Source organism: Ciconia boyciana, chromosome 19 (assembly GCF_034638445.1).
Source record: "Ciconia boyciana chromosome 19, ASM3463844v1, whole genome shotgun sequence".
Classification (NCBI taxonomy): Eukaryota; Metazoa; Chordata; class Aves; order Ciconiiformes; family Ciconiidae; genus Ciconia; species Ciconia boyciana.
Window position 1 is genome coordinate 7,206,320 of NC_132952.1, and position 14,340 is coordinate 7,220,659.

The 14,340-nt window shown below is 41.7% G+C and overlaps 2 protein-coding genes across 26 annotated transcripts in view; one reads left to right on the plus strand and one right to left on the minus strand.

Moving 5' to 3' along the window:
• GNB1 (G protein subunit beta 1) overlaps positions 1–2,173 on the minus strand; it is a 45,890-nt gene extending 43,717 nt beyond the window's left edge. For 2 of the 9 annotated variants that reach the window (XM_072883697.1, XM_072883700.1), the window contains exon 1: positions 2,035–2,173. The gene's annotated coding sequence lies outside the window, so the exon portion shown is untranslated. Of the gene's footprint in view, positions 1–1,239; positions 1,466–1,645; positions 1,764–2,034 lie in introns of those variants that run through there. The other 7 variants (XM_072883704.1, XM_072883694.1, XM_072883701.1 and 4 more) reach the window with 5 other exon arrangements.
• The window catches only part of LOC140661493 (uncharacterized), a 41,752-nt gene continuing 28,958 nt past the window's right edge, over positions 1,547–14,340 (plus strand). For 5 of the 17 annotated variants that reach the window (XR_012045789.1, XR_012045792.1, XR_012045791.1 and 2 more), the window contains exons 1-3: positions 1,864–2,870; positions 3,279–3,377; positions 5,207–5,245. Coding sequence is in view for 6 of the 17 variants with exons in the window: in XM_072883710.1 (XP_072739811.1) it covers positions 3,371–3,377; positions 5,207–5,245 (46 nt within the window). In the remaining 11 variants the exon portion in view is untranslated. The other 12 variants (XR_012045790.1, XR_012045793.1, XM_072883710.1 and 9 more) reach the window with 12 other exon arrangements.

Here is a 14,340-nt window from a genome sequence, read left to right on the forward strand (position 1 = left end):
CCCCACCCCGAAAAAGACGAAAGCGAAGAGAACGAGAAAGTAAATCTAAAATACAATTACGAAATAAGATCTAGTTTGGCAAAGCTGTGGTGAGGAGGAGTTGAAAAATGAGAGCTGCCTTGCTGCAAACGCCATCTTGTTGCAGCTATTGGGCCCAGGCACAGAAAGATCCATTCATTCACAGCAAAAAGTAAAATCAAACACACACCCTGCCTAATCTGCAGCCACCAAAACAACTACACTATTATCACCCCTTCTCTTTCTCCTCTCCTAAAGCACACAAGGAAAAAAAATAAACTCCAATACACTACATCTAGGACAAATCTAGATCTTAATATAAAACCTTCGTTTTCTCGCATGTATTTCACGTACACATCGACAGCATTTTGTCTTGATTCACATCCTAGTGTTTAGTAGATCAGCTTAAAATATGGGATAAATCTCTCACGATTAGGTGTGGATATTTTACAGTAGCAAAATGCTTAATTTTTCAGTCTTAAATCACCTCTCCAAGTTGAGCCAACTATTCTCAAAAGCTGTTTCAATAATCACTTCAGCCTTACATTTACAGTCCTTTCCTCCTATTTTCTGCTGTGGAGACAATACATAATAACGTGGCAGTCGGCATCCTAGAAAGGATGCCTCATTTAAAATAACGAATCCCAACCATGACTTTGTTGGACAATAATGAAATATCACATTCGTTAAAACCTCAGTTCATCTTCAGGAATGATAAATTGACATCTTACAACAACCTCTATATCATTCTGATTTTCTTCTGGACAAGATTTCTTTTTTTTTTTTTTTTTAATCAAACGTCTCGTCTCTTTCATATTTACGTACAAGACTTTACACCTCTTCATTTCCTACAAAGCTTTAGAATTAAAAATCCTACACTTTAAATATCCCTTGTACGGATAAAGAAGAATAATACTGAAATCCTTTCGATAATAAGCTGGGAGTTGAAATAATATTTTTAACAACATTTCCGAGGAGAAAACTCCATTTTTCTATTGTAGCAAACACCCTCCATGATCTTCATTATTGCTGCTACGGGCACACAAAAATATGCAGCACCGTAATACATGGGGGAACAACAAATATGCGGTCTAAATCCATCCTCGGTTCCGATTTTAAAGAGAACAAAACCTTCTCCACCCCTCCCTCCCCCAGTATACACAGCATGAACCCAATCTGCGAGCCCTTCACTGGACTGGGGGCTGCTGGAAGCAGTCTTACCCTGTTTGTCTCACCCCCGTCTCCTCTTAATCAGTTTTCCACCATTACAGCAGACACACCATAGCTTTTTCTTGAATCTCTCTCCAGATATTCCCTCTGCCGGCTAGATCGCTCGGGAAAACTCGCCTTTTGTATCTTAACGCGTACCAGAAAACACCCCAGACCGTCTAACAGAGACCACTACAGCGTAATTATAATTAAAAATGGAACCCCGCAAGATCCAAGGTCTCCTCCCTTTTCGCCTTAAAGCCTTCAAGAGAGAATCAGTCCCACCCCCACCTTTTTCTCCTCCTCCTCCAGCTACAAACACACTTCTTTTTTAGGGGAAGCTGGAGCACCGAGGAGGTGGGGAAGCGCGGGGGAGGGGGGCTATTTCCAACCCCGCCATGCTAAGAGGTGGACAAACCATTAGCCGCCCTTCTCTCCTGCGGGGGCCGTGAAGAACGGGTGGGCGAGGAGGAGGGCACCGCCGCGGCGAGGGGGGCCCAGCCCGGTGCCCAGGCGACGCGAGAACCGAGGGAGCGGCGGAAGGGGAGGACGAAGGGAAAGGAGAAGTGCGGCAGCGAGGAGGAAGAGCGGGGGAGGGGAGCGGGGGACGGGCGCAGCCGCGCAGAGGAAGAAGGAACCGGGGATGAGGGGGGAGCCGGGGCCGCCGCCGGCGGGAAGATGGCCTCAGGGGGGGGCCGGGACGGGGCCGGGGGCTCGGCGAGCCGGGCGGCGGCGGGAAGGCGCAGGGGAGGGCGACGAGGCTTCTGTGCGGACCCCCCGCCCCCACCTCTCCCCTCAGACGGTTACCTGCCCTTCCGGCCGCTGCTCATTAACCGGGCCGGTACGTCCGTCGCCCGCGGCTCCTGCCCGCGTCCCGCCGGCCTGGGGAGGGGAAGGGGGGCGGAGGAGGAGGAGGGGGCGGAGGAGGAGAGGAGCCGCCCGCGCTCTGCCCGGCTGGTCCCGGGGAGGCAGCGGCGCCGGCCGGGGAGTCGAGTCGGAAGGAGAGAGCCGCGGGGGAGGGGGGTGTCGCTGGGTCTCGACTCCTCCTCGCGCGCTGGGTGCCCGCTCAGCTCCCCGCAGCCATCGGGAAGCGAGAGCCTGGGCGCGGTTAACCTCCCCCCTCCGCCCCGCCCGTGCTGCCCGGCCGGGAAACCCCGGCTCGGCTCGGCTCCCCGCCCCGCCCCCGGCACCGCCCCGCCCTACCCCCACTGCCCTGCCGACGGCAAGCGCAGGCCCCGCCGCGCCGGAGGCCTCGCTGCCTCGACGGGGCCCCGCCAGCACGGCCGGGGGGGCCGGGGCCGCGGCCACGGTGCGCGCTCCCCGCGTCCCCCCCCCCCGCGCGCGCGGGCGGGCGGGCAACGCCCTTCCAGTCAGTCAGTCAGTCCGTCAGTCCGTCCCGCGGGCGGCGGGAAGGGGGGCGCGCGCGGCTGCCCGTCTGCCGCCTCCCGCCCATCGCGGCTTGGCTCGGCCCCGCTCTCGGGCGCTTCCTCCCCGAGCGCGAACAAAGGCCGCGGGCGGGTGTTTCGCTTCTGCCCCGCCGCGCCCAGGCCGGCCCTGCAGGCCGAAAACGAAGGTTTAAAAGCCTGGCGTGAACAAAAGAAAAACAGAGCCGACCACACAACGCCACAAACGACGTTATTTAGGTAGAGAATCTCCCAGAGAGCAGGGCTCGGAGGAGGAGCGGATAACCCTTCACCGGAGTGAGACCATGTTGAATGTAGGAAGTCTGGGCTGCTGAGCACGAGTAAGGGCGGGGGTGAGGGCCGCAGCTCTTAAAACGCTACTCGCAAGAGGGCTAGCAGGCAGTAAATACCTTTGTGTTACCATCTTCCCCTCAGGACCTTGACAACGGCTGACAATTCAGTAGGCTTACAACTTCTTTCTTCTAACGTTGCTTATAAGGGTACTTGCACCGCCAAAGTTTCCAGAGCCGCCTTTTCATAGTCTCCTCACAGGATGAGCATCCATCTCTGCTCTGGAAGGCATTGCAGAAAAGAGCAAGTCAAACAAAAAATAAGGGAACATTAAAAAATGCAATTTCTGTTTTACAGACTGGGCCTCATGTAAGCCAGGCAGGACAGATGTCACCAAGATGGAATAATTTCACATCAGCACTCACATACTAAAACATTATTACTTAATAATGGAAAGTAAGTATACATACAGTATTGCATCACTTTTTCTCCTATCAACAAGTCTAAATCTGGGGGGGGGTGTCCCCTATTTATTTATACTTTGTTAAGAGGTGAGATTACCTTACTACCCAAGTAGGTTTACAATAAAAGGTAAAAAACCCCACAGCATTATAGCAATTTTTGAATTAAAAACCTATCCAGAAAGAATATGTTGTAATAAAATTTTTTAAAAAAAGGTTAAAGAGACCAATACTTTTTCTGCAAACTCTCCCCCTAGTAGTTGCTTGTGTCCCCAGAATTCAAAACAGCTACTTGCCATCACACTTTCTGGGAAGGCAGGTGTGGTTACCTGTAATTAGTAAGAGAAATAATAGGTTTGCCAATTAAACTGTAGCAAAGTGGGTTGGATATTATTCAGGTTGTCTGTTATTAATAACTATTAGACCCTGCTGTGGTTAAGCCTTTGTTTTACAGTAATCAAATGGTTGTTTTTAAATAACCTATGTGCTGTGCTAAAGCTTTAATTCTTCTCCCTGAGATTTACAAATAACAAAATAAGAAATTTACTGAAATTAGAATAAAGGATTCTTGGGGCCGGTCTCTTCTCCCAGGTCACAAGTGACAGGACGAGAGGAAATGGCCTCAAGTTGCACCAGGGGAGGTTTAGACTGGATATCAGGAAATTTTACTTCACCGAAAGGGTTATCAAGCACTGGAACAGGCTGCCCAGGGAAGGGGTTGAGTCGCCATCCCTGGAGGGATTTAAAAGCCGTTTGGATGAGGTGCTTAGGGACAGGGTGTAGTGGTGGGCTTGGTAGTGTTAGGTTTACAGTTGGACTCCATGATCTTAAAGGGCTTTTCCAACCTATACGATTCTGTGATTCTGTGAAATTGCTTATATTCTGTTCAGTAACCATGAGGATATAATTTCTGTTCCACCCCTGAAAGAAATATGCATGCATGTACATCGTGGACAGGAATTACCCCATTAAAATCTGTGGAACCACATGTATGCAGGTTAGGGATGTTTTTGAGATTGGGGCTAGAGATTCATCTAGCATTCCTATCTGCAAAATACTAATTAAATGTAAGTGCTTAAGAAACACCACAAGTTTACTAGATATTTGCAAAGTTTTCTAGAGATTTCAAAAGCAGTTACACACATTACTGCAATATTTCAGTCAAAAAGTCTCAGGGAGATTTGTAGTAGGCAAGTTGCATGATTTTTTTTAATTTATTTTTTTTTTTTAGTTAGAGATTGCTTTTACGCATAGCAGAGATGCCCTTTTGGGGATGCACCACAATTTGTGTGGAAAAGAATGACTACTTACTGGCTGGGGTGGGGGGGGGGAGCAGGAGGTATGATACATAAAGGATTAAAAGAAAAAAGGAGAAGCCTTTTGCTAAGGAAAATTCATAAATCTTACGAGATTTTGTGGGAAATTTTCAGCTAACGCTGGATCATACAGAAGAAATCTGTGGAACAAAAATAATGTTCTGAGGTTCATAACAAACAGTAAATCACATTTTGTTTCTTTGAGAGAGTAGTGGCATTGAGATTTTGTTATTGGACTAGAAGAATTGTGTGAATTCACTATATCGTAATAAACTAATTCATGTTTTTTCCCATTGCATGTGCCTTATCATAAAAATACTGCTTTTCTTCTTTATAATTCTCTTACATGCTTTTAGTATCAGGATAATTATAGTACCTAAATATTTTTTCTTAAATAAAGTACACATTCAGATCTTATCCTCTCCTAGGAATCTCTAATTTTTTTTTTGCATTCTAATTTTTATGCATTTTCTGTTTTATGAGAGCTAACGGGAATTTCTGTCCACAGGCCTGTGCTCTGCCACCTCTTTAAATCCATGGAATTCGGGTAAGGAAACTGGACCGGCCAAATGTGTTTATACATGCTGAGTATAACCACATATACACATAACTAATTCTTTCACCACACCTATTCTTTTGTAAAAATACAACTGTTGTGGTAATTCCTGTTTCTGATCCAGTGACCTAATTATACCTTATTCTCCAGTGAAAAATTTGATTGATATATAGTACTACTTGTATGAAGAGGGATTATGAAGATTGGAAAGGGTTGTTTACAGGGTGGAGGGTTGTTTCAGGTGGGGTGGGTGGGGTTTTTTGGTTTTGTTTTGTAAATCTCACTAGACAAATCAGTTCTGCTGCATTTTAAAATCTGTCAGAAGAATCACACATTACTGTGTGCAACACCGTGTTTAATTCTGATGTCTTCATATAGTCCTGTGCTGGAAGCTACTGTATATGCATTATCTTTATTTTTTAAATTTCTTTTTCATTTTTAATCTTCATTTTTTTGTATGTGCATACAAATACATACAGAAACTGTCCTAGATTATAGTATTCAGTGGAAGAGTGTGCAAATCACCAGAAATAAGTGGACTTATTTGATTTATGAATTTATCTGTTTCTGTATATTACAAAAATATTGTTTGTAACTAAAAATTTAACTGATAATATCTGCTAATACCTGAAGATCTAATACACATAATTAACAAACCCCAATCTTTATGTTTTTTCATTAGTCCACTTTGAAGTAGCTAGTATAGCCAAAGCAAATTAAAATACCTGAAATAGATGGGAAACATAACTCACACAATTTCACAAAACAGTGAAACTTCTTAAACCTGAGGCTTCCACATATGCTAGGACTAGGTCAGCTGAAGCAAAAATAGAAGTTTTTCTCCTGAAGCTTGGTTTAGATCTAAAGAAAACCTCTCCTGTAAGCAGGTTGCTCCATAGTTCTCAGTTGCAAAATTTCTTGCACCTTTTTCTCAATCAGCTGATATTAACCCCTTTATAGAGAACATACTGAAGTAGATGAATCTTTAGGCAGTTTCACTAGTTTGTGTGTTTCTTCCACTGTTTCAAACATGATAACAAAACTAACCAGTATCTGTCATACCTGGTATGCTACCAGAACATCTGGTTTTTGCAGGCTGCTCTGCCATTCAAAACCTGCATCTTACAGCACTGCTGTAGCACTCTGGTGGTGAGGCCATGAAAAATAATTGTTTCAAGCCTTTTGTGGAATACAAAGAAGTTGGTTATTAAAATGAAAAATGGCTGTCTCAGTATTACTGTGAAACTTTTCCAAATGGGGAACAATTATGCCATGCATAGTTTTATACTTTTACCAACTCCTGATTAATAGGGCATCTGCTTAAAAAGAGCCAATGATTGCATACACATCAAAAGTTGCTTTCTAGCTTTCAGCCTCCAGGCTCTGCTTTTGCTCTTACATGTGTGTGACTGCCATCAACAGGTAAAAATGAAGGCTACTGAGAGGCTTTAAAATATTTGTGGAATACAGAAGTAGGAATCTTGACAACCAAAACCTGCCATTTTTCTTCCCTCATCAGTGAAGGTCTTGCACTGCATAAGAGAGAGGGAGTACTTCCAGGGAGTGGAAGTCCTAGAATGTTTCCTACATACTGGTCTTCTCACTTATGTGTCATGGTAATCAGATCTGTAAAACTTTGTCTCACACCTGCAGGATGCCCCACGATGAAACTCAGTGGCTCAGAGAGCCCTGTGTGTCCTATTCAGAGGCAATAACCTTCAATCAGATGTGTGGACTAGATAGGTTATGTTAGTGAACTGCTTCAGGAATCCCAACTACACTTTCTGTCAGATATATGGCTGTATCTTTAATAGTAAGGCAATTAGAAATACAGAGCTGGAGGGTACAGATGAATTTTTGAGTCTAGCAGCTCATATGACAAGTAACCATGCCACATGGTATCCTTTTAAAGCTGTGGAAACTTCACCTTAAAATTAGTTTGTTTGTTTTTTCCCTTTGCTGATCCACTTGCAAGGCAATTTGCCCCTCAAAGCCTTATTGCATTGTTTAGAAACGTGTGGAATTTACTCATTTAATGATGCCGTTATGCATACTGCAGTACTTTTGGCAGCATCCGTATCAGATCTTTGTCAGTGTAACAGTTAAAAAGGCAACTGCTGCTGTTCTTAGGCTGTAGGAGTAGGAATTCTTGTTCAAGAGCAAAAAGATAGAAGGACAGATATTGCACAGTCCCGAGAGAAGATGTTCTTGTTCAACAAGAAGAGCAAGGATGTAACTTGGTCCCCAATGTATTAATGAGTATGGGTTTTATTTGCAAGTGAAACTGCCATTGCACATTGTTTAGAATATACTATATTCGTGTTTTATTGAATGTATTGTCAGGATTTTTGTAATTTCTTAGAAAGTAATTAATTTTTGCATACAAATAGCATTGTTACTGCATTGTTATAATCAAAATTTACATATTGTTATCTGAGTAAATATACTACATGATTCTTATGATAACTCAAGATGCTCCTGGACTCTGAAAGAATAACTGTCACCAAGCAGGTATAAATAATGCTTTCTAAAGAAAGAGTGAAAATCAGCACTTCTCAAAAGTGCATAGCTCCTCAGATGGTATGAAAACACGACAGAAGTAATAAATAATTATGTTTTGCCTACTTCTCTATTTGTGACTTCGCAGGTGAGTGTTTCTAATGGATTTACCCAAAATAATAACTCAAAGGACCACCTCATATTCCAGAATCACACCAGCACTATTTCCCATTCCAGAATATTTTGTCTGCCTTTGTGTTCTTTGATTTCTATAGTGTGCATTCTATTAAAACTGCAGAGATTCATAGAGATGTTCACATGACTTTGATCTCGTTTGAAGTTCTCACTCCATTTGGTCCCAAAAGCAATGCAGAACCTTTGTTTCTCCTGTCTTTCTGCCAAAATTAAATGAAGTGTATACAGTGTTTCGATTTCAGCTATGCTTCAGTCCCAAGTCTATTCAGATGATCAGGAACTCTTTTTTTATTTTTTTATTATTTTATTTTTTTAAAACCAATTCAGAACTGTTCCAACCTGCTGTTATTTGCCAGTTCTTTAACAATTGAATGAAAATCATGGCTGCTATTTTCTGAGCAAGGACCCAGGTAGCACAGTATCAAGATCGTTCATTAAAGAAAATAAATAAATAAAAGCATACTGAATAGAAATACTTAGTGAGGCCAGGCAGAGGAAAGAGTAGGAGTAACTCAGTCTCCTTAGTTACATTCTGCATTCTCACAGTTTCTTTCAGTTTGCCTATTACTATGGAACAAAAGAGTTATTTTAAACGACATCTGAGAACAAAGCATAAAATTAGCAAAACTGTTTTAGTCTGAAGAGAATATAATTGACAAGATTTTAAGGTAGGGGGAACTAGTTTTGAGAGTCTTCATGTAATTTAGGACAAAAAGGCAGGAAAATCCATATACCTGAGTTTCCTAACCAATACAGTCTTGGAATATGATATTGAACTCCTTACTTACACTATGGATTAGAATGGTTTATCTGTGAAATGGATTCAAGAACAGTTAGTTCAGAATAGTTGAGAGACTCTGTAAGTCGCTTCAAAATCCTTTGGAAAAAATCCATGGCTGTCTGTAAGCGAAGTAGAACAGAGTTGTGAAGGCCCACAGCTTTCCTATAGATTTCATTCTACTGCATCAATGTACATATACGTTACTGTGAATGTAATGACTGTCTTTGTATATCTTATTCTTGACAGAGGCAGAATAAGCTATATGGGGACAGTATACACTGGTCTACATATGTCCTAAAGGGCATTATATGTAGTCTTGTTTTCTCATAAATTCTGGCCAAGGTAGTTTTATTTCCAGGGGAAAACCTTGTTCCTATTGCCTTGTGACCCATTTTAAAAAAATCAATGCCATAAGCATCTCTGACTTCAACAAGCATAAAGATTTATTGCCTAGTTCCCAAGTGTGATTGTTCTGTTTAGCATACCTTGAAGCATTTTCCAAAGCCAAAAAATATCACTACTGTTGTCTTAGACATAGGAGACTGATGCATAATGATGTGAAATTATTTAGCCACTACCACCCAGCAGTTTATGGAAAGAAGCAAGATGAAATGTTAAGGTTGCTTCAATCTGGATCTAGTATTCCTTGCAGTCAGTGCCATAATTTTATACTGTGATACAATCTTACAGTGTGATACAAATATGTAATTTTGTAATCTGTATTTATACTTGTTCAACAAAATAACAGAACCTCTCTGCTGGGAGTAAGTTCTGTTCTGAATTTTTCTGTGTTCATCTTCCAACCTTGAAACATATATGGATGTCTTAAGGTTGGTCCAAGCCTGTTTGTACAGTTACCAACCACTTTCTCCTTGTTTTTCTTCGATTTATACAAACCCATTTTGAGAGAGCCAGACGAACAGGTTTTTGGTGCTTTTTTCCTACAATCAGGATAGTATCAGAGCTCTTTTCCATGTGCTGGGGATTGTACAAGGTCTTGTTCTGTTTTTCCTTCATATTCAAGTGTGTGTTACTCGTTCACATTTTTCGCTGTACCTTTAAACTTGGCAAGGCATAGCTTGGCTTTTGAAAGTCCTTTGGTGCTCCCAGCAGAGAGGGCTGCTCTGCCTGGGCCAATAGGTATTTTTTCAACATGATTAAGTCCCTTAGTGGCATGGAACAAACATAGCTGGCTTTGCAACAAACATTGCTAGGAACAGGGGAGAATATAACATAGTGCATGAACATCTTTTTCAAAATCTCATATCCTGTACTGAGCATAGGTCATTCAGAGCTGAGGTGGAACTGTAGGAGTACGTATACAGATATTTAGAAGCAGGTAAATGGAAGCATGTTTTCCTGTATGGACACCTTTCCTGCAGCTATAATAGCAACAAAGGGCTATTAATATAATATAAATAATATAATATAAATAATCTTAGAGATCAGGTTCTACAGTGTGTGTGTGTACACATATACACACACACATGCGTGCACACAACCAGCTGCACACCTGTAGGTCTTCCTTTAAGTAACTAATCTTTTAAGTAACATTTCAGTTGCATGAATGCTGATTAAGCAGTTTGAGTAAAAACTTAAAGCCTACTATTTCCCCATTTAAAGGGACTTTCCTCAAGGGGATCATTGTCTTATTGAGCAACTAAGAGAAAAACAACTGGTACCCTGGAGATGCTGAGAATTTAGAATCCACATTGAGAATTCAGCCTAGCTACTAAACTTTCCATGACATCAAACGCATCAGGCCTGCAAGAAATACCTCCAAATACAAGAAGCAATTTCCTTACCTAGCTATGTGTCAGATTCCTATAGAACATTCTTCCATCCTTGACATAGCAGTTTCAGAAAGCGGGCACAGGTATGTGTCCTAGTGAAGCAGCTACCAAACATTGGAATCACTGATGAGAGCACTGTTATTTCAAAGAACCTTACCTCATTTCATTGCTGCAGTTGCAGGAAAGCTGCAGTAGGTTGCAGAATCCAGAGAACAAAACCTACATTCATAAAGCAAAAATATTTGGAGTAGTGGGACTCGTATCACTGTCATTGGAGAATCTACCAAACAAAGCCTATTTGTGATACAGGAAAGGGATAAGGCATGCTTAGAAAGTTCAGTGGTCATTAATTTAATCACAATAGGTAACAGAATGAGTAGATTCAATAATGGTTACATCCTGTACTTCAAAAGTAAGCATTTGTTTGGGAAAGTGTACTGGAACTGAGCAAAATGGTGAAAGATGGTCTGAAAAATGGGGAGACTGCCATCATCCCTATCCAGCAAAATTGGCAACTGAATTCAGCCCAACCACTCTGTTCTTGCAGCGGAAGAGAACTCAAAGAACAAAAAATGCACGCTAATCTTTTTTCAGAAGCAGCTCCAGAAAAATCTGTGTGAATGTTATATAAGGTGTGTAGGGGTTATTCTAGACTGTATGGCAATGTAGGCTGTTGTTTAACTGGCCCTAAGAGCTTTAGGGACTGAAGATACAAAATGGTTAAATGACACAGCTGGGCATGAAGTTGTGAGAGAAGCAATAAGAATCACCAGTCATCAGGTCCCATGGTGTGTGGGTCTAGTTATGTGTACTCCCTGCTGTGCTGGTCTTGGACAGGAAAGCACTGCATGGAAAACCTAGAAAAGAAAATTGGTTCTAACAGTACATTAAAGCACAACCTGAGCAAGCTAAAGGGTACAGCGATTCTGAGAAAGACCTACATATTGCATTTCCTTACTCACCGGAGCAGGAGTAGTTAGTGTGAGAAATTCATGAAGATCATGGGAGGAGCAGAACGGAGGAAGTTTCTTTACAGAACTGAGTTGTAAAAAACAAGCTAATGGAATCAAAGTGTGAGCATTCAGGACACCTATCTACCTTGCTGTTCACTTGCTGCTAAGAATGAAAGAACTTGCAGCAAAGGTCTGCTCTTCTTGTACCTCTAAAAATTCATGTCCTTTGAACAAGAAGGTGGGGTGAGTCTTCTAATTTACAAAAGAGAACTTTCTTGTGACCTCTGGGATTCTGTTACACTAAACATGCCAAATCTCAAACCACTTGTCAGCAAAGATCCCGATTCTGCAAAACCCTTCCTTGTGAGCACCTGTTAGAAAAAAACATGCTTATAAAACTCATGTTTCCAAGCAACAAAACATACATAAAGTGAAACATCTCTCAAGCCACTACCCAAGGGAACTGACAGAGACAGTTGCCTAGTTAGCAGAGTCTGATTTTCAGAGGCCAAGCAATACTATTCCAATAGTTCAGAGGAAATTTTAAGTTACATGAACACATGATATGCAGGAGTTCTACCCCTGTCTTAATAGCCAGAATTTCACTGTGCATACTTGAACACTTAAGCTGGTTATAAAAAAAATACAATAGCAAATACAGTCATGAACAGAGAGATGAGCATACACTCCAGCCTTACTTCCCATGAGCTGGGCAAGTTCAATTACTCAGCATTGGATAAAAAGGAACATGCATAGTTTCTCATAAATTTATTTTTTAAAAAATTATAAAGGAGTAACATAACTTTCTCATTTCATTCCACCTTTTCCCCCCAATATCCACAAATGGGCTTGATACAAAATTATGTGTTGAAGTCCATAAAATGTACTTTTGTTTTTTAGGTGCTGGCTTATATTTCTTAGGGAAATAGCTCCCATTGATGACACTGGAAATAAGATGTGGGCTGTATTGTTTTTATATACAATATAGACCTCTCCGTACTGTGCATTTCAAATACCGTATCTTAGCGTCTCCTTGGTGCTAACAGTTGTTTATGAGTGTTGTAATTTACTGTAAAGGAAATCTAACTTAAATTTTGTTCTTATCCTTGCTTCCACTATATAACTCTTCGGCTCCCTCCAGGGGTGTCAATACATGGTTTGCTATCTTAGCCGGTTATCTTGTTTAAAGAAAAATCCATTTACAGTTTATCCTGCCTGCAGAACAGTCTTGTTGATAGTTCCCCTATAAAGCACAAAAGAAACAGGTTATAGCTGCTTCAAGAAGATGGGCTTGAAATTCCAGAGTAGGACTCTATAATCTTTTGAGTTTTATTCTTGGCTTAGCTGTAGAGGCTGATTTTTGAATGAATTATTTAGCTCCTTTGCTTTATATGCGCCAATGGGGAATGGACATAATAGTGCACAATGGTATTGCAAAACTTAATCCGGTAACACTTTCAAAGTACTTTGAGATTCTTGGATTGGAAGAGATGAAGAAATTGTAACTATTGTTGCTGCTGTTACTGAATTCTGTTTCTCAGCTCTGGAAAGAGGATTCAAAATTCATTGGCAGGGATATGGGATGAGAAAAGTTACAATCCTTCTCCTGTATTTTGCAAGATTTGCATGTGGAAATATCTGTGTGTGTTTGAGCCAGTAGGAAGTTTCTCTCTTGGGAAGAGTTAACGTTTTAGTAAATAAACAGCAAGCAAAACTGAGTTTTTATACAAAGACAATTACACGTAATGGAAAAAAAATAAGCCCCTCTACATGTATATTTTTGCTTAGTCAAGCCAAAATATTTATTGAAGAAATAATTTTGATGGGAAATATTTTGATAAACCTTAAAACACAAACAGATTTGGACTAAGTTCTAAATGGTCAAGGAACACATTCAAAAAATAGATAGTCAAAGTAACATAAACCACCCAATGGTAACAGGTCTCCATGAACAAACACAAAACTAGGAGGAAAACTCAAAGAAACACTGTTGTCCAAAAATCTTTAACTTTTAATTAACTGAACAAACTAGTTTCAGAACTGATAATAAATTCTATTCGTAGGTGATTATTGTGTGTTGAGTTTTGATGCTTGATTAAAGACATTTTTACTTGAGAACTGTAACAGCTGGAAACCAGGTTTTATATTATACTGTGAGCAACATGCTGACAAATTTCTTACTTACAAAAGCTCAGCAACAGAGCTATAATATTGCCTATGTGTGTTTAGGCTGAGTTATGCTGTTATAGAATCATAGAATCATTTAGGTTGGAAAAAACCTTTAAGACCATCAAGTCCAACCATTAACCTAGCACTGCCAAGTCCACCACTAAACCATGTCCCTAAGCACCACATCTACACGGCTTAAATACCTCCAGGGATGGCGACTCAACCACTTCCCTGGGCAGCCTGTCCCAATGCTTGACAACCCTTTCGGTGAAGACATTTTTCCTAATATCCAACCTAAACCTCCCCTAGTGTAACTTGAGGCCATTTCCTCTCGTCCTATGACTTGTTACCTGGGAGAAGAGACCAACCCCACCTCTCTACAGCCTCCTTTCAGGGCGTTGTAGAGAGTGATGAGGTCTCCCCTCAGCCTCCTTTTCTCCAGGCTGAACAACCCCAGGTCCCTCAGCTGCTCCCCATCAGCCTTGTGCTCCAGACCCTTCCCCAGCTCCGTTGCCCTTCTCTGGACACGCTCCAGCCCCTCCATGTCTCTCTGGGAGTGAGGGCCCAACACTGAACACTGTATTCGAGGTGCAGCCTCGCCCGTGCTGAGTACAGGGGCACGATCACTGCCCTAGTCCTGCTGGCCACGCTATTTCTGATACAAGCCAGGATGCCACATCTTACTGATGTGTATTA